The sequence below is a fragment of the Rousettus aegyptiacus genome, unplaced genomic scaffold (genome assembly GCF_014176215.1).
Source record: "Rousettus aegyptiacus isolate mRouAeg1 unplaced genomic scaffold, mRouAeg1.p scaffold_m13_p_6, whole genome shotgun sequence".
Lineage (NCBI taxonomy): Eukaryota > Metazoa > Chordata > Mammalia > Chiroptera > Pteropodidae > Rousettus > Rousettus aegyptiacus.
Genome location: NW_023416309.1, coordinates 70,190,655 through 70,209,660, shown reverse-complemented (window position 1 = coordinate 70,209,660; position 19,006 = coordinate 70,190,655). Strand labels below are relative to the sequence as shown.

General features: G+C 38.0%; 1 protein-coding gene across 5 annotated transcripts in view; it reads left to right on the top strand.

Annotated features, from left to right (window-relative positions):
* Nucleotides 1-19,006, top strand: part of LOC107517402 (protein shisa-6) — a 597,831-nt gene that overhangs the window by 362,123 nt on the left and 216,702 nt on the right. For all 5 annotated transcript variants that reach the window (XM_036223917.1, XM_016158078.2, XM_016158077.2 and 2 more), the window contains 7 exons: nt 1,897-2,767; nt 5,760-5,890; nt 6,226-6,352; nt 10,092-10,244; nt 11,705-11,830; nt 14,047-14,286; nt 14,634-14,794. In XM_036223917.1, the coding sequence (XP_036079810.1) occupies nt 1,897-2,767; nt 5,760-5,890; nt 6,226-6,352; nt 10,092-10,244; nt 11,705-11,830; nt 14,047-14,286; nt 14,634-14,794 (1,809 nt within the window). The remainder of the gene's footprint in view (nt 1-1,896; nt 2,768-5,759; nt 5,891-6,225; nt 6,353-10,091; nt 10,245-11,704; nt 11,831-14,046; nt 14,287-14,633; nt 14,795-19,006) is intronic.

Here is a 19,006-nt window from a genome sequence, read left to right as displayed (position 1 = left end):
TACTGCCTTTATAGAGAGAAAGTTCCTTGCCTATATGAACAGAAGGCCCTCTTCAACTCTGAAAACTCCAACCGTGTGTGTGTGTGTGTGTATAAACACTTGGGAGCTGGAGAAGAGTTAAGATGTGCAATGAAGTTCAGTCTCATTCTCATAAGATATAAATCCACAATCATATCTCATGGGCCAAAAACTACTTAGACTGAACAAGCAGGAATCAAACATAGCAAGCATCAAAGTTAATCTGACACTAATTTAATGGTATGCATAACTGCTATTGTGTTGTATGGTAATTAGGCTTAAGTGGCGGGCAGTTCAGGTAAATGATTTTAATTAGGATTACTTTTCATTAGTCAAGTTAGATCTTTCCAAAGACAATCAAGAGAAGAGACATTTCAAGAAAAAGAGTTTGTATGCCATTCCTTCCTTTTCCCCTCCTCTTCATAACCCACTAGCCAACATGTGCACATACACAGACACACAAACACACACTTACACACTAGATTAGAGGAAATGGCCAATTCTCTAGTCACTCGTTTCCTCTCAACTTTCCCTTTGATGTTGCCTTGTTCTGATTTTAGAAGACCACAATGTTCACTCTTAAGTCATGGTATACTCAAATTCTAGCCTTCTGAGCACATATAAACAAGAAAAATTGAGATGAGTAATGAGGTTGGAGAGAAAGGGTAAAGGGAGGTTAGCGGAGAAAGATGAGAGGCTCCCTGAACATGTGAGTTCAGTGCGCTCTAGACCAAAGAGATGTTATCTGCCCACATAGAGTTATTTGCGTGCAGAGTTCTTATGTTGGAGGAGAGGCATTACCAGGAATGCAAGTCTAGAGGGGTAGTAGCATAAAGTAAGCTAAGACTAGTGAGTATCAGGAGCAATGGATGCATGCCATAAGCAAGAGAGAGAAGAGGATGAGGAAACATGAACTAAAACTATAAAGCTAGTTGTAGTGCTTATAGGAGTCAAATATAGAACCAAAGGCTGATGTGGGATGTAGGAATGAGCAGACAAGAGGAGGGTGAAGGAGCAGATCAAGAATAGGTTGGCAGAGAAACTTAAAAAGATGAAGGGTCTGCCTTAAGGCACATAGTGAAGGAAAGCAACAGTGACTGTATAGGGCCTTCATGAGGGCTTTGTGCTCAGTCTTCAAGTTGTCAAGCTCAGAGGTTCTGTTTCCCGAAGGTGATGCAGGCCATCAATGTGAGCTTCACCACAGATAAGGACACCAACCTGACACATTGAAACCACCTAAAGATTTTGAAAAATGCCATCGCCTGGGTCTCATCCACAAAGAATCTGATTTGATTGGACTAGGGAGCAGCCTTAGCATTATCATTTAAAGGATCCAGTAGATTCTAATATGCAGCCAGATTGAGAGCCACTGCCATAGAGAGAGTGATGCCAAGTTTGGTCAGGGTTGAATTTCTAAATGCCAGCTCTCTCTCTTAAAAATTAACTATCACTAGTATCTCCTGGCAGGAGCTTTGGCTCTATGGCATCTATGGTAACAAGACAGTGCTCTTTCGTGTCAACTGGTGTGGAAGCCAACAAGTGGAAAGAGAGTTTAAAATAGGCTTGAACAAATACATGTTCTCTATACCTGGATGAGGGAATTGGGGGAAAGAGGAAGATGTGAGGAATATTTTTAACTCCTTGGATGTAAAGAAAGAATCCAAGCATGACGTTCCTTTTGAATTGTTTTTCCTCCAGCTGGTTATGCTCACTCCATTCCAACCTACGCTGAATGTCTTTTCTCCATAGGCTTTGGTGAAAGTCACTGCTCTTTGCTAAAATATTTATTATTTAAAGATTTGAGCTGGTATTACTTTGGTGATAGGTAATGGGTGCTTGTGTGCTATACTTACAAAGAGAACACATTGTGTTTTATAGGTTTAATAGCACTGACCCTCATCAAATGCTGGATGCAAAGCACATTGAGATCCAACAGATGGAATCCACCATGGCCTCCATTTCAGATTCTGCAACCTTGTTTGAGGTCAATGTTCCTGACTACAAGCAGCTGAAGCAATGCAGGAAAGAGCTCTGTCAGCTGAAGGAGCTCTGGGACACAATTAGCATGGTGATCTCCAGTATCTACGCCTGGGAAACCACCACATGGAGGAACATCAATGTGGAAGCCATGGACTTCGAGTGCAAACGGTTTATCAGGCACATCCGGAATCTCGACAAGGAAGTCAGGGCCTGGGATGCATTCATAGGCCTGGAAAGCACTGTGTTGAACACCCTGACCTCCCTGAGGGCAGTAGCTGAGCTGCAGAATTCAGCCATTCGGGACCGGCATTGGAGGCAGCTGATGCAGGCCACAGGTGTAAGCTTCACCATGGACGAGGGGACCACCCTAGCACATCTTCTGCAGCTCCAGCTGCACCACTTTGAAGATGAGGTCCGAGGCATTGTGGACAGAGCTGTGAAGGAGATGGGGATGGAGAAGACCTTAAAGGAACTTCAGACCACCTGGGCCAGCATGGAATTCCAATATGAGCTCCACCCACGGACAAACATCCCCCTGCTGCATTTGGATGAGGACCTCATTGAGGTTCTGGAGGATAACCAAGTCCAACTTCAGAACCTGATGATGTCCAAGTACATAGCTTTTTTCTTAGAGGAAGTGTCAGGCTGGCAGAAGAAGCTGTCCACAGCTGATGCTGTCATCTCTATCTGGTTTGATGTGCAGCAGACATGGTCTCATCTGGAAAGTATATTCATTGGCTCTGAAGATATCCGGGCTCAGCTTCCCCAGGTACTTGCTAAGGAAATCCTGTTGTGTTCCCTTACCTGAGTCAAGGGAAGAGCATTCTATTCCTGCATCCTCTAGGCCTTTATTTTTCTGCCAGCCTGCTTCATACAAAGGCACCTCCAACAACCATTACCGTACAAGCCACTAAATGTCAGGCAGAGGAAAAGAAAGTGAAATGCACACCAGTTTGTTTGTAGATAGGTGGGAAAGGAGAATCTGTTTTTTTGTTGTTTTTTTACAAAAATTATATACAAGAAATGAGATAAAAAAAATATTACTACTATAGCTTGAGATGAGCTACTCATGGGCTGCTCTGCAGATAATTACAGTGCAGGTGTAGACTAGAAGAGAGCATTCTTTCCAGGCAAGTTCAGGTTCCTTCTCAGCAGTGAGCCATTCTGTAAAACCCTGGCCTGTGTCAGATACTAAATACTAGTCTTCATCTAAACAGTGAATGATGAATTTCTCTAAAATATGTATTCTCATTACTACTTCCCTGTGGTTGATTGCTTCTTATCCTAATTAATGTGCCATTAACTTACCCTGTTCTCAATGGACTAATTCATTTAAAAACAAAAATTTTTGCAGGCTTTCTCTATCTCTTCAGCACAGCGAGTTCTTTGCTTACAAATCAGTTTGATTCCAAAATTTCACATGCCTAGGCCTTGCTTAAAAATTAAAGCACGGTCCATTAAAACATTATATTTTTTCAGGTCATCTCACAAAAGCATATTTAATGTAATAATATGGATTAAAAGTTGTACATTTGGAATGAAAAATAACAGAAAACAATTTTGTTATAGCTATTGTAATTAAGCCAATTGAACAAGCCAGATTTTATTTATCTCCAATGCTAGTGATTAAAAAAGAGCAGGTTTAATTAGAAGGAGGTGAGGACACAGGTAGAAGCTTTTGTAGATACTTTAAAGGAAGCATTTGAGAACTTTCAATTAAACATAATAAAGAATTACTATCATTAACTTTTCAACACAAGTTTGTATTTAAACATATAAATCTACATTTATTTTCTTTGTATTAGCAATACAGTAATAGAGATAATTTCAAAACATGACAAAATTAGTTATAATCTTATACCCTGACTAGTAACTATTTTCATGTATTATGAATACTTCCCAACTTTTATTCATGTATATGCATATTTTTACATAATAGTTCTTGGTATAATTAGAATTTTATATTCAACTCTTTTTAGTTAAACATTATCCTAGATATTTTCGATACTTCTGTAACTTTGATACTTCTTCATCTTTAATTGGAGCAAAATATTTCCCTGAAAAATAATAATTTACTTTTACCTACCCCCTTGTTTTTTTTTTTAAATTAAGCTTATTGGGATAACATTGGTTAATACAATTATATAATTTTCAGGTGTACATTATAATTTGACATCTATGTATTCTATTGTGTTGTTTACCACCCAAAGTCCAGTTTCCTTTAGCTACCATATATTTGATCACCTTTACCCACTTCACACTCCCTCTACTCTGCAATATTTGAAACTCTTTCCCCCAACTAACTCCCTTCTTCTCCCCTACCCCCTAATCCTCTGGTAACCACTAGTCTATAGTTCATATGTGAGTCTCTGTTTGTTTGTCCTGTTCCTTTGTTGCTTTTAGGTTTATATTCCACACATAAGTGATATAATGTGATTTTCAGCTTTTTCTGTCTGCTTATTTCATTTAGCATGATTATCTCAAGGTCCATCCATGTTGTTGCAAATGGCAGTATTTCATCTCTTCTTATGGCTGAGTCATATTCCATTGTATATATGTGCCACAGCTTCTTTATCGAATCATCTATTGTAAGACATTTCGGTTGCTTTCATGTCCTGGCCACTGTTTTTAAACCTTCTTAGAAGACTTGTGTGGATTAGAGAGGTCTACAGCAGACTGGGGCGGGCCTGAGTCCTAACTCTTGCACTTGCAGCTGTGGGACCTTAGGCAAATTACTTAACTTCCCTCGGCCCTGGTTTCCTCATATGTAAATTAGAACTAATACTGGTACCTACTTCAGAAAGTTAATTAAAATAGCTCACACAGCACATATGATTATGATACTTTTTGTGTAACAATAATTCCACAACTCTTAGTAAGTGCCAGGTATTGGGCTAAAGTGCTCTTTGCATATATTATTGTCTCAGTAATTTCAACACTGTAAAGGTGTATGTGTTTTGGGGAAATGATAATTAATGCTGACATCACATTTGCTGAGGAAAAACTTACTTTGGTTATAGTATAAACTTGTGTATGGACCCAGAAAGAACATTGAATCCACTACCCGACTTAGGAATTATGTGTTTTATATCAACAGTTCTCAAAGTGTGGTCTGGTGACCTCTGAGGGATCCCTGAGACCCTTTCAGGGTATCCTCAAGGTCAAATCTATCTTAATAAAAATGCTAACGTGTTATTTGCCTTTTTAATGCTCATTCTTTAATGAGGATGCAGTGGGTTTTCATTTTCCTAAGGCTACATAACATGTAATATCACAACAGACTGCAGAAACAGAGAAGAGAATTTGGACATCTTCTAAGTCAGGCATGAAAAATATTTGAAAAAAAAAAAGTATATATATGTGAATGTCACTTTTTTCTCTGAGTTATTTTGTTTTTGGAAATAGAATTATTTTAGATAAATATGTTATTGTATTAACTAATGAGTTTAATATTGTTACTTTTTAAATAAATTAACAAATTTTAAATTTCTTAACTTTCAAATTTGTGTAACTTCTAATATAGAAGATATAATGATAGATTTAACATTACCTACATACAGCTTTGGCTCTTTATACTCCAATAGTTTTTTTGAAAGGGTTTTAAAACTAAACTGTTTGAGAACTATCATTTTAAGCTAAAGGCACTTCTTTGATTCCTAGGACAACCTAAGAACAGGTTTCTCTTCTAACTTGCTATGTAAGAAGAGCTTCTTGGAATTGAGGAGAGTGGTAATTAACTTTTTCCACATTTTTATTTGCAGGATTCAGAAAGATTTGAAGGCATTGACATTGACTTTAAAGAGCTAGCTCTTGATGCCCAGAAAACTCCAAATGTAGTAGAAGCCACCAACAAATCAGGTCTTTATGAAAAACTAGAAGATATTCAGAGAAGGTGATAATCTGCTTTCTGCCCCCTTTGTAAGGAAGGAGGCAATAACTTCTTCCCCCGTTCTGTCTCTGAGATCCTTACTTTATTTTTAACTGCCTAAGGAAATGAGTGAGTATGTGTGTCTGTGTGCTTTGATTTGCCTATATTTTGGGTACTATGTGGTATCAATAGAGGTGTTTACTCTGATGGAAATGTATGTATGTTTAAAAATACCCCTAAGCATTTCTTGCTCTGATTTCTGCATATTTTCAGTGTATTTTATATTCTTTGCATTTAGGGAAAATCTATATACCTATGAATCTAGGCAAACTTAGGAAGTTCTGTGTCTGTGCCCTCAGATTGTACCTGTGTGAGAAGGCCCTGACGGAGTACCTGGATACCAAAAGGCTTGCCTTTCCTAGGTTTTACTTTCTCTCCTCTTCTGATCTATTAGATATTCTTTCCAACGGCACGACTCCACAACAGGTAAGCTGAGGGAACGCTTGTAGAAACATCCAGAAGGACTGAAGCAAGCTCTCAGCAAGAGAGTTTCAGGTTTCCTATCATGCCTCCTCTCTCCAGCAGTGTGCATATTTCAGTCCTATGTTGCCACCAGCATCATCCCTAACCTCAGAGCTTTGTTATTTCCATTACCACTTCTTATGATGCCCTCCAACCCATCAGTGGCTCTGACTCCCTAAAGTAGAATTGCAGAAGCTTTGAGGATGACAAAGTTGGGAGGGACTTTAAATGGAATGCCTTTGATCTGATTCTGAAGAAAAATCCAGTAAATAATCATCAAAAGTCATAGCTAAAGCTTCCAAGAGGAGTTAAGATGGAAGTTGTATTAACTGGATAATCGGGTGGTTTAGTTGAAAGGGTGTATATATGAGAAGCCCAAATTTGGAGATTATGTGACCTTGTTCTAGCCACTTATTAACTCTATAATTTGGGCATATTACTTCTTTGAAATAAACTTTCCTCGTGTAAAATAGAAGAATCCTATTGTGTTACAAGATTTTAATGTTAAAGTAACTAATTGAAGCACTGTTGATATTTGGAGCTATAGTCAGTGGTCCTCAAACTTAGTGTGTCAGAATCACCTGAAAGGCTTGTTGAAATACAGATTCCTAGGCCCTGCACCAGAGTGTCTCATTCAGTAAGTATGAATTTGCCTTACTAAGGATTTTCCAAGTGATGCTGCTTATCTGGGGACTACACTTTGAGAACCACTGCTATAGATCACAGAGTCTGAGTCTCAGAATGATTGATAGGAGAAAGGGATGACGTCTCTACTGTATGCTCTATTATCTTTCCTCACTTTTTATCCTAAGAAGAATTCAAGATTTGTTTGTAGCTCTTTTATTATACTTTAGACTGAGGATATACAGTCAAAATACCATGTTCAGAAGTTACTTGGACGAGTTGTCTTTCTCCTTCAGTGTGATTTTGTTATTCATTTGATTTCAGTTTTAAGGTTTTTCCTATCCTTGTTTATTTGATTGTTGGAATATGTAGAATTCTAAAGGTTAAACTATGCAAAACTTTCCCTATTTTTTCCATGTCATAACCAAATCCCTTTCACACCCCTGTAGGTCACCAATTCCATCAGTTTTTGGTTTACCTTTCCTATACTCATATTTGCAAAAATAAGCAGATATACATTTATATTTGTATATGTACATAGTCTTATTTCCCTTTTATTACATGAAAGGTAGCATAATTTTCTTTTTTAAATTAGTTTTATATCCTGGAAATCACTCCATATCACTCCATATCAATTCAAAGATATCTCCTTCATATTTTTTACATCTGCTTCATACTCCATTGACTAATATACTATAGTTTGGCCATAGGCTGTTTATAATATTTTGCAATTGCAAATAATACAGCATAACTTTGCGTCTTGTATTATTGGAGATTTATATTCCATGTAAATTCCTAGAAGTAAGATTTCTGGGTCAAAGGGTAAATGACATGCAGTCTTATTAGATTTGCCATATTTTCCTTCATAGCAGTTGTATCCTTTTGCATCATCACCAGCAATGAATGAGAGTTTCTCTAACAGAGCCAAAAGATGGTATGCATGTATGAGTTTTCTTTGTCATTAACTTTTTAAATTAGTGAAATCATGTTTTTCGTTTGTTGCTAAGAAGCAAGTACTAAAGAAAGATTAGCCCTAATAGTTTAATTCCTTCTTTTTCTCTCTCTCTCTCTGTAGATTGAAGTATTTTCAAAGTAGCCCAGGCACAGTGGAGTTAAAATATTTATCACATTAGCATTTTGTAACTATATTCATTAATTCATTGTATAGGAGAGGTCAAAGATCATTGCCAGACATTTATACCTTTTATACATGATATACTCAATCTCAAATATTCATTTTTATTTATATCTCACATAGTTTGAGTACATCTTTAAGTGGTTCCCCATACCCCGGCCCCCAGAGATGAAGCATGATAGAATAATCCTCAATTTCTTCTATATCTGTGCCTCTTTAGTTTCCATACAAGAGTGATTGAATAGTTGGGTTTGGAATTCATGGGCCATAGCAATTTCTCTTCAAATTCCTGTAAGCGTAGCTCTGCTGTCTTGCTACAGAGAAGTCTTCTGAAGCCTGCCTGCCTGATTTTTTAAACCTTTTCAGATAGCTTAATTTTTTTCTCTCTGAATCATCAAAATATAAATAAAATTTTAATTTTAGAAGATTTGTGTATGTTCACTTATTAATTTTTCCAACACATGAGAGGTTGTCTCTTATCTGAAAACCAAGAGTTCCATTATCTTGAAAAAGTTTTCTTTCAGTAAGCTTTTAAAATCTCTATTCCATCAATCTGGATAAATTTTCCCTCAGGTTTATCATGTTTCTTTAAGTCAAGATTCTAATTTCATATATATATATAATACCTTCATATATTCATACTTATTTTTATCTCTTAGTCCTCTTCCTAGGCATTCTGCAATAGTTTGTCAGTTTTACCCAATCTATTTAATTTGCTTGTATTAATCAGGCCTTCAGTATTGCTAGTATTTTTACAAACTGTGCTGTCATTTGTTGATTTCCTTATCTTATTTTTCTACCTCTACCAACTCACCTTTCACTTCATATTTTATAGAGTTTACATTTCTTTCATTAATTTAAAACAATTTGTTATGTTTTTTTCATAATGCTCTTTCCTTCATTAAAGCTTTATATTTATAAATATATATTATATACAACATATAATAAATATATATTTATATATATTGAATCATGGTTTCTTCATCTTTTAAATTACAGGATAATTTCATAGGTCCCATATCCTTTGTTTAATCTGTCATTATTCTTGAATAATAATAATATGAAAAGGTCCATCTCATCAAGATATTTGTCCCAAGTCACCATAAGTGAGATCTTGAAAACTTTCACAATTTACCTAACTACTCAGAATATTTCATCTGATCTCATAAGATAAAAAAGTGTTTGTAAATTTAAGACTACACTCAGAGTACTAGCAGCCCAAAGGACCTTGTATTTCAAAAACCTCTAGCAGAGAGCAGTTTTCTGTTTATTGTTTCTTCTTCAGCCTACCGTTTCCTTCACCTCAGGACTACAATGTGGCTCTGTTCAGCATCCCTTCTAGAGATTCTGCCTAAGGCATCCCTGTGAATGGTTTCTGTATCATAAGAGAACAGGCTAGGGAAAAGCCTAGCACAACTAGGCTTTCTGCTTTGGGTGAGCATGCCCGTTCTTGATTTGGACCCTTTAGATGTTAGTCTGCTGCACCAAGGCACGTCCAACAACTGAGTGACGACTTCTACAGGCCACTGTCACTACTTTGCTTGACCCTCCAGATTCAGGCATGTTAATATTCTTCTACAGATTACCCTGGCCCTCTCTTCTGCCACATAGTAGTAGTTTCTTAGAAAGAGGGTTTATGAATTAACCATTATTTTTTTTTCTCCAATATGTTCCCATCCATAGTAGATTAAGCAAAAATTAATTAAACTTTGGTGGCTTCATTGGTTTATAGCCAATGCATAATGCCCAATAGTATTATATTCCTTTGGCCACTTTTACTTAATTCTGTTGGTTCCCATGCTCGCATCACTGCCATTCCCACAACTTCCATCTAAATTTTCATACCCAACACTCTAATAGTTGTCACATGGTAGACCTCTAAACAATACTACTAAGTAACTTCCTGAAAACATTCTCTAATCCTTTAGCATGTTTCCCTCATAGGTTCAACGCCACCTTTCCAAACTTTTTGATAATATGGCCAAGATGCAGTTCCAGCTGGATGCCAGTGAGAAACCAACCAAGATAAGTCTCGGCATGTACAGCAAAGAAGAAGAGTATGTGGCCTTCAGTGAGCCCTGTGACTGCAGTGGGCAGGTAATGTAGAAGTCCTTTCTCCTCTTTATGCCTCTCTCTCTCAAATGTATACATCAAAGTATAGTCAGCATCAGCCTTCAGGATGGTGTTTTTGACCTTGGGCCAGAGCTATTGTCTATGCCCTGAGACTGCCAGCTTCCCTTGACTGAACTGACATCAGAGCAGCTTCTAGTGCTTGCTTTCCTCTTTCTGGAAAGGGTGCGTGTCAATATTTATGTATCTTCATTAACAAAAGACCTGTGCAGAAAGGAATAAAATGCACATAAATAACTCCCTGAGTCAATTAGAAAAGGATTTTTTAAATGATTAGCAGTACGAAGAGATTTTAATATGATAACCCCTGAAGCATCCCACCGGGTAATCAGGAATATTGACATTTTCCCTGGGAGAAAATACCTTTTAAGGTTAATCCTTTTCCTGAGATGTCACTTCTCTTTACAAATACACCTCAAAGTCACTTTCTCCCACAGTCCAACTACCCCTTGGAGAACCAACTACCATCGGCTTCCTGGAACTACTACCTCCAAATATCCAGTGTATAATTCAAGAAACATGCAACGATTCTCTCCTTTAAACTCCTTCCCATCCTTCACCATTACCAGTAAGATATAAGTACTTTATTATCCGAGATGATCCAACAAAACATTATCCCTGGAGGTTCTAATCTAGTCCGAAGTAACACTTGGAGAAAATATCTTTTATCACAGGGGTCCCCAACCCCCAGCCCACAGACAAGTACCAGTCCATGGCCTGTTAGGAAGCAGGCTGCACAGCAGGAGGTGAGTGGTGGGTAAGCCAAGCTTTGTCTGTATCTGCAGCCACTCTCCAGTGCTAGCATACCGCCTCTGCTCCACCTCAGATCATCAGGCATTAGATTCTCATTGGAGCACCAGTCCCTGGTGGCAAAAATGTTGGAAACCACTGTTTTATAGAGTTCTACCTTCATCCACATGTATCTTGGAAAGCAATTCTAGTATCAGAAATAATTAGATATTCTCAGTTTTATGAGAGCGACCCAAGAGTTTGATTCAGAATGTTCTTTTTGTAGATCCAGAAAGCATTTAGTTAAAAAGTATAATCCTGGCTTACATCTCCATACTCAGCATGGAGAAGGTCATGAAAATCTACTGACTTATTTACACCTAGCTCAACCTAGATAAGGATTTCCTTGTATGAACTCTAGATGGCAGTACCCACCCCTATCCCCCAACATCTTAATCTGCTACTGTCCTATGTGTTCCAAAGGAACACATCACCTATTGTTAATTAAACCTAGTTCTCACATATCTCTGTCCTGAGTTACACAAACAAAATATCTCCTGTGCCTCTGGCAGCCATTCGAAGTTGTACATCATGCCTAGGCTCCATTTTCTTTACACCCTCAGACTGAGTGGAAGAAAACCTATTACTGATCACATCTTCTTAGGAACCTGGTGTCTAACATAGGGTTCTTCTTTCAGGTAGAGAGATGGTTGAACCATGTGCTTGCTCATATGAAGGACACTGTGAGGCATGAGATGACAGAAGGTGTAACTGCCTATGAAGAAAAGTCAAGGGAACAGTGGCTTTTTGACTATCCAGCTCAGGTATTCCCTTAACCAGGACTTTTGTGGACCCCCGTCCTCTACTAGGCTCTCTCCCTCAATGACCTCCTTCAGGCTTCAGGGACTATCAGACATTAAACTCACTATTTTCTTCACTGATCTGTCAGGGGTCAGCAAGAGGGAGCAAGAGAATTGTCAGCCATTACCTAATTTAACCATAATCCTGGAGAATGAAGATGTTGTCCATTTTTACCCTCATTGGCTTCAGTAGGGAGAAAATGTAAACAGTTGAACTTGTTGACCCAGCCTACTCTATGCCAAGCTCTTTGCTGAGTACAGGACACACAAGCTGGGAATAAAACAATAAACCCTGACTTGCTGGAGTATACAGACTGGTGTGAAATTCAGCCAGTTATGAATAGGACCTGATATGATAATAAAAGAGGCTTAGAGTACTACTCTGGAAGCATATCCTTGGTAGTGGAGTCTAGGAACTAGTCCCCTGAGGATACAATAATTAAGCTGAGATTTAAAAAAGGACTTAACAAGTTAAAGATGAAGGGAAAGAGCAACCAAGGCCGAGAAAGAGCATGAGTGAGCATAATGTGTTTGAGGAACTAAGAGGAACTGAGTGTGGTTAAAGCAAGAGTAAGGGGAAGAAGGAGCTAGAGGCAACAGATAAATTCTGGAGAGGAAAATTGAAGTCAGTTCTTATAGACCACTTCAGGGAGACTGATGTGATTCTAAATCACGTTTAAATCTTTAAGAGGGTTATCAGAAGGGTAATAAGAGAGAGGGGAGAACTAATGAGAATTTTTTAAATGACTCTGGCTGCAACATGCCACTCCTCCACTGTTGGTAACATAGTACTAGTGTTGGTATTTTGGTGATTTGCAGATATTTGGTGGTAATTGCATTCATAGGAGTAGATAAGATTGCTCTTAGAAGATAAGTAGATTTAGATGAGGATATGGATCAAACCCTTGAGCATCATACAGGGGCTGAGTAGGCAAGTAGGAGCCAGTAAACCAAAATGAGAAATAATACCTTTTTAAAGAGAAGGAAAACCAGGAAATAGTAATAATGGAAAACAACAAAAGAAACTGTTGGTAGCAGTGAGATGTAAATATACCATGTACTTCTAAGAGATCAAGCAAAATAAAGAGACTAAGGAATGTCTGTGAACTTGGTAAGGCCATTTCAGTGGAGTGATAGAGAAGAGGCTACATTGCATGGGGTTGAGAAATGAAAATAAGGTGTTGACAACAAATGTAGACAGACAGTGAGAAGAAAAGAGAAATGTTAGTGATGCAATAGGAAAAGGTATTTTTTTAACAGTACATTTGGCACATCACATTCAAACCATCCAAACAATGCAGGAGGAACTTCTTTAACAAAAATCCAATTTGTCTAAATCCAAAGTCAAAAACAGATAAATTAGGGAATAGTACTTTTTACGAAAATAGAGTTCTCTCTTTTACAACGGAAGTAATTTCCAGCAGGATCCCTTATTTACCTGAACCAGAATTTTGAGACAAGAAAATTTGCCACCTCCTACTATCATGACAAATGCCATCTAGAGCAGTATCCCCCAAACCAAATGAATCTACAGATGATCAGTGTGTTTCTAAATTCTCCGTCACGAATAATCAAAATTGTGCATTTTTAATTGTTTCTCTTTATTCATTTATTTTGAATCTCTGAAAAACGCAAATCATATTACCACATTGGATTTCGGTATAATCCACCTCGAACTTCAAGAGTAGGTCTTTCAAAGTTGTATAGGATTAAAGAAATAAAAAAACATAGCAAAAGTATTATGGACAAGCAAATATATGCCACAAATGATTAGCAGTGACTCATTAAACTAGAATATTCAGACCACAAGAGTTTCCAGAACACAGCAAAGACTAAGTGTTGTTGAGATGTTCAATCAACATATTGCTATCCTCCCAAGTCCAGGAAAGATGCTGCAAAAAGAAGCAATCAGTGTAGCAGTTTTTAAAAGTCACTAACATTAACTAGAGTTCTCAACCAAATGATACATTTATCTAGAGCAGAAAGTGCTTTCCCCAGTGTGTTGTAACCATTTCACATGGCCAAGGATTTCCAGCATGGGACTCACTTAGTCCATGTTGGTGGAAGAGAGAATGAAGGAGCTTATGTTACTTACAGTCTGAGCCATTTCTGTGTGATGAGTTGGCTGATTTGGGAGATAGTCCTGGTAATGGCTTTACGAAGCAACTCTTATGCTACAGGTGGCCCTGACCTGCACTCAGATCTGGTGGACCACGGAGGTGGGCATTGCATTTGCCAGGCTAGAGGAAGGCTATGAGAATGCCATGAAGGACTATTACAAAAAGCAAGTGGCCCAGCTCAAAACCCTCATCACCATGCTGATTGGCCAGCTCTCCAAAGGGGACCGGCAGAAGATCATGACCATTTGCACTATTGATGTGCATGCCCGGGATGTGGTGGCCAAGATGATTGCTCAGAAGGTGAGTCCCAAATATTCAGGAGTATCCCTTTTTGTGAGCTGCTACACCATTATTATTGGGATTAGGAAAAAGCTCACATACAGTCAAAATATGAAGGCCCTGGACTCTATACTAGCCAGAGAGTTGGAAGAGGAGCATGGTAGCTTTTCTGGCCTTTAAAAATGCCCCAAAGAACAGTATAATCAGAGCATCTCATTCTTTCTGTGCTATGGTAGGCACAGTGTGCTGCCCCTTGGCTGGTAGACAATATCCAAGTCATCCAGAGTCCTGTGTGTCCTGTGGCCAAGGGGCTACCTGCTACCTGTTGAATACTGTTTTACCTACCTACTCTGCCACTTTCTCTTTAGGTAGACAATTCCCAGGCCTTCCTCTGGCTGTCTCAGCTGCGGCACCGTTGGGATGATGAGGCCAAGCACTGCTTTGCCAATATCTGTGATGCCCAGTTTCTATATTCCTATGAGTACCTGGGAAATACGCCTCGCCTGGTGATTACACCTTTAACAGACAGGTGAGTGCTAGCATCTGCTATTAACAGAGAACCTTATTGCTATCTGGCTCAAGCTATCCAATGGCCATCCTGAATCGAGGCCACTGTCACTTGCTATTTTTCCACAGAGCTGCAGGGGAAGGACCTAACTTAATAGATGTAAAATAAAAGGATATAGGGTTGAGCCCTTCTCAGAAAAAAAAAAACCACAAAGCAAATCAATGAGATGTGACTTTTTGAGGAAACACTAGGCAGTCATACACACCTTCATTTTAACGACAGCTTCAACACATACCAGGTATTTGACCACAAAAAACTTGATGTAATTCTTGGTTTCCTCATCTGTGAAATGGATGTAGTAACTCATACCTCACATGAGTTTTGTAGGATAAAAGATAGCAATGCTTTTAAGGAGTTTGGTGTATAAGGGCTCAGTAAATGATCTCTATTACTATTTTCTGATCAATCAATTGGCACATTTATTCAGCACCTCTCACTCTGGGAATAGAAAGATAAAAGCAAGGTACTTCCTATTGTTAAGGAGCTTACGATTTTTTAGGGAACTATATTCACTGCCATTCATATTAATTCATTTATAAATGAATTCATGCCAGACCCTGAACTAATGATTGGGAATATCTAAAATTCCAATTTTAGTAAGGGAAATAAGACATATGTAGATAAAAATTTAAATAGCACAAGGGAAAAATGTAATGCCCACTTCTGTCATAATATCAAATAGGACTCAAAGCCGTATGCTACAAATTTTTAAGCAAGTAACTTAACAGTGTAAGCCCTCTGAGCACAGAGGGTTCCACTCACTGTGGGAAGAAGAGGACTGGTAACATTTAAGGAAGAGCTGGTATCTGATGTGGTTCTTGAAGGATGTGTGGGATTCCAGTAGGATTTCAGAAGGTTATAGAATGGCTGTCAGGGTGTCCATGAAATTGTACAGAAATCCATGCATGTGTCACTTCTTCTATTAAGGAGATCTATAGTATTTATCAATTATTAAAGTGATCTATGATCCCCTCAAATTAAAGAACTACTAATGAGCATTCCAGAAATGGCATTCTTGTGGGCAGTCAAGAAAATGGGAAAACTCTGGACAATTCCTGGAATAGGAAGTAGTCTTGACTTTGGGGGAGGTAGTTGTTCATAATACTGCAAAAATGGCTTAGAATTAGACTATAAAGTATGAAAAATACATTCTTTATCCAGTAAGGAATGATGAACTATTGAAAAATTTTCATCAGAGTAGTAAAACAATTGAAACTATATTTTATGAAGATTTGACAGCAGAACTTGGGCAAAGGAGAGAAAAGACAGGGGGAGAAGGTTATGGCCCATGTGAGAAATGATGTTTTAACTCTTCTGAAATTTCTGTAAATGCAGCTAAGATCTGGTGCCCTTCTCTTATAATTCCATCAAACACTAAATCTCTTCCTCCCCAAAAAGAATTGTATATTTGAATGACTGATTCACCTCAAATACAATTCACATTTGTAGGTGATAAAGAGGTTGTCATAAGTTTTGAAGGGTAAAGTGCACAAATAGAATCTGTGTCATCTTTTACTTAATTTTCTCTCTGCTTAATTTAAGTGTTATCACACATATTATGGTTAAATTCTGATACAATGTTTAGTTGAATTGTAATCACTGCGCTCATGGAATGAATAGGGATGAGGAAAATCCAGAGTAGCTGAAAATCCAAATATCCATGAAGTAAGACCTCATGGTTCATATACACCTATGCTTTTCATTTCTTTAATTTATTTTTCTGCCTCTTCTAGAAAGATCTTTTACTCAGAGTCCCACTCAAACCACTCTGCCTTACTTTTTGTGGAAGCCTAGAGAGGGTTGTGTCACTATCTCCAGGTGCTTAGACTAAAATCTGAATTCCTCATGGGGCCTAGTACCTGATACCTCACTCCCAGCACTCCAGCCACACTGACCTCCTTTCTCTTCCTTGATACTTTTAAGTTCATTCCAACTTAAAGCCTTTTACACACTTAGTTCCCTCTGCCTGGATATGTTCTTTATGTTCACTGTTCCACTGTCATCTTCCTACACTTTGGTTCTACTCTCAGTTCTGAAGAGACCTTCCATGACCACTCTTCTAAAAGATATCCCCCAACATACACACGTAGCAATAACCCTGATGGATATCTCTGCCTATCTTTCTCCTAACATTTCCCATGTTCTGAAATACCTTGCTTGCTCGTTGGCAGCATCTTCTTAAACTCTTTGTGATCAGGGACCCTTATCTGTCTTGTTTGCTATGTCACCAGCACCTAGATGTTAAATTAATATCTGTCAAATGAACGAATGGTGTTTGAATGCTGAAGAATAAGAATAGACAGAATCAAGAAGGGGAGGTTGACTCAGAGAAGGGACCTACACAGGACTCTGTCTGTGCCTTTGCTCCTGAATAAGGAGACAGGGGAATTATATGAGAAATGATATTTCTTTATTTGATACTCTGTCTTCTAATCTGTCTTCTGCTCTTAGCTGGGGACTGATCCTCTTCCCTGCCCCGGCTTAGGACAAAAGGCAGATAATGTTTGTTCAGAGGGAGAAACAGATTATTCTGTAGCTGGGACAGTGAAGGCAGCAAGCAGATCTGGGGCTGTTGGCATCTTAAGGGTTTTATTGGCCTTTACTTGGGTTCAATCATTTGTAGGGAATTATTCAGTGTGGGTTAAAGGAAAAGATTTCCCACCTCAAGCTTCATTCAGATGGACTGTCTCAGGTGTCTTTGTCTTTATAGAGATTCTCAGCAAAACACTTACCCTAAACAGGAAGAAAATCTGATACAGTATTCTCTTTTGCAGTGATTTTTTTTTTTCTGCCTGCCTTGGAATATGAACTAATAGTTTTGGAATTTATATCACTTGGAAGAAAATAATGAAGTTACTATATATTTGAGCAATTTGATTATGTCTGTCTTTTCCTCTAGAGTATATGTTCTGTGATAACATTGGCATCCATTGCTCACTGCTCTACCCCCAGGACCCAACACCATGTCTGGCTCATAATAGGCACTCAAGAAATACTCCTTGAGTGAATGCAGTGAAGCAATTTCTGAGACTTTAAATATGTGTCCCACTTCTCTATACCATTCAGAATATTTCCTTCCTTTCCACTGACATATCAGACATTATCATTCAAAGTGATAATAAGTACAAGACTTTTCTTTTTCCTGGGGCTTCACAGCTGCCAAGGAGTTGAAGAAGATAATTACCTCTTTTGAATTTAGAAGTCTCTAGCACGCTAATGCTGAATGTCTTATAGAAAGAAAGGGTAAAGTTTTGACAATGACTTCTTTCTAAAATAGGAATTTATCACCTCTTCTATGAAATGATGCAAATAAGAATTTGAAAGGAAGGTTGACTACAAATAATGGTGAATACTGTATAGACTTTGACCTTGTTTTGCCCATTAGATGCTTTTTTGACTAGTATGTTGTGAATATTTATATAGCAAATTTCATTTTCTCATTGACTTCCATTATTATCTAAAGAAATGTTTTGCCCAGAAAAAAAAATACCTGTCCTTAACACAGAAAATCACATTTTAAAGAGCATTCAGCTTTTGCTGGTGTGTAGTTTAAGTACATTTAATTCTCTCCTGCCAGAGGAATTAATCGACTGGACAGCTGATCTGTACAACCTTTGCACACTCATTAAAAGCACACCCGCATTACAGCACATCCAACTAATTATGCCTATTTCTTTGGAATTTCCCACTGCCTGGATGAGACTTGAATATATAAGTAGGTACAATGGCTCAGCCATTGTCACAGGACTTTGGCACAACGCTGAGTTGAAGAACTAAATGGAAATGCTTTTTCATGCTGAACAAAAGCAATTCTCATAAGTTGTTTCTTAACCTTTGGATGATCTCTCCCTTTACTCCCTTCCCTCACCTTCACACAAATGCCCCTTTCAGCCCTGTGCTAAGTTATGTTTTAATCAACCGCTTATCAGTTTTAAGTACCTCTTAATTTCTCAGAAACTACTGCAAGTAGGTGAGATATAATTGATGCAAGAGTCTCCGAACGTGATTTGCTGAACAAGGACACAACAAGCAAAAGTCATACACTTTTCAAAAAAGTTTTTATCTATATTTTTATTGGAAAACTAATTAATCTGCAAACAGATAAAGTGAAAATCACTCAGAAATCATTGTTAATATTTAGTCTATTTCTTTCTACACGTATATTTTGAAAAA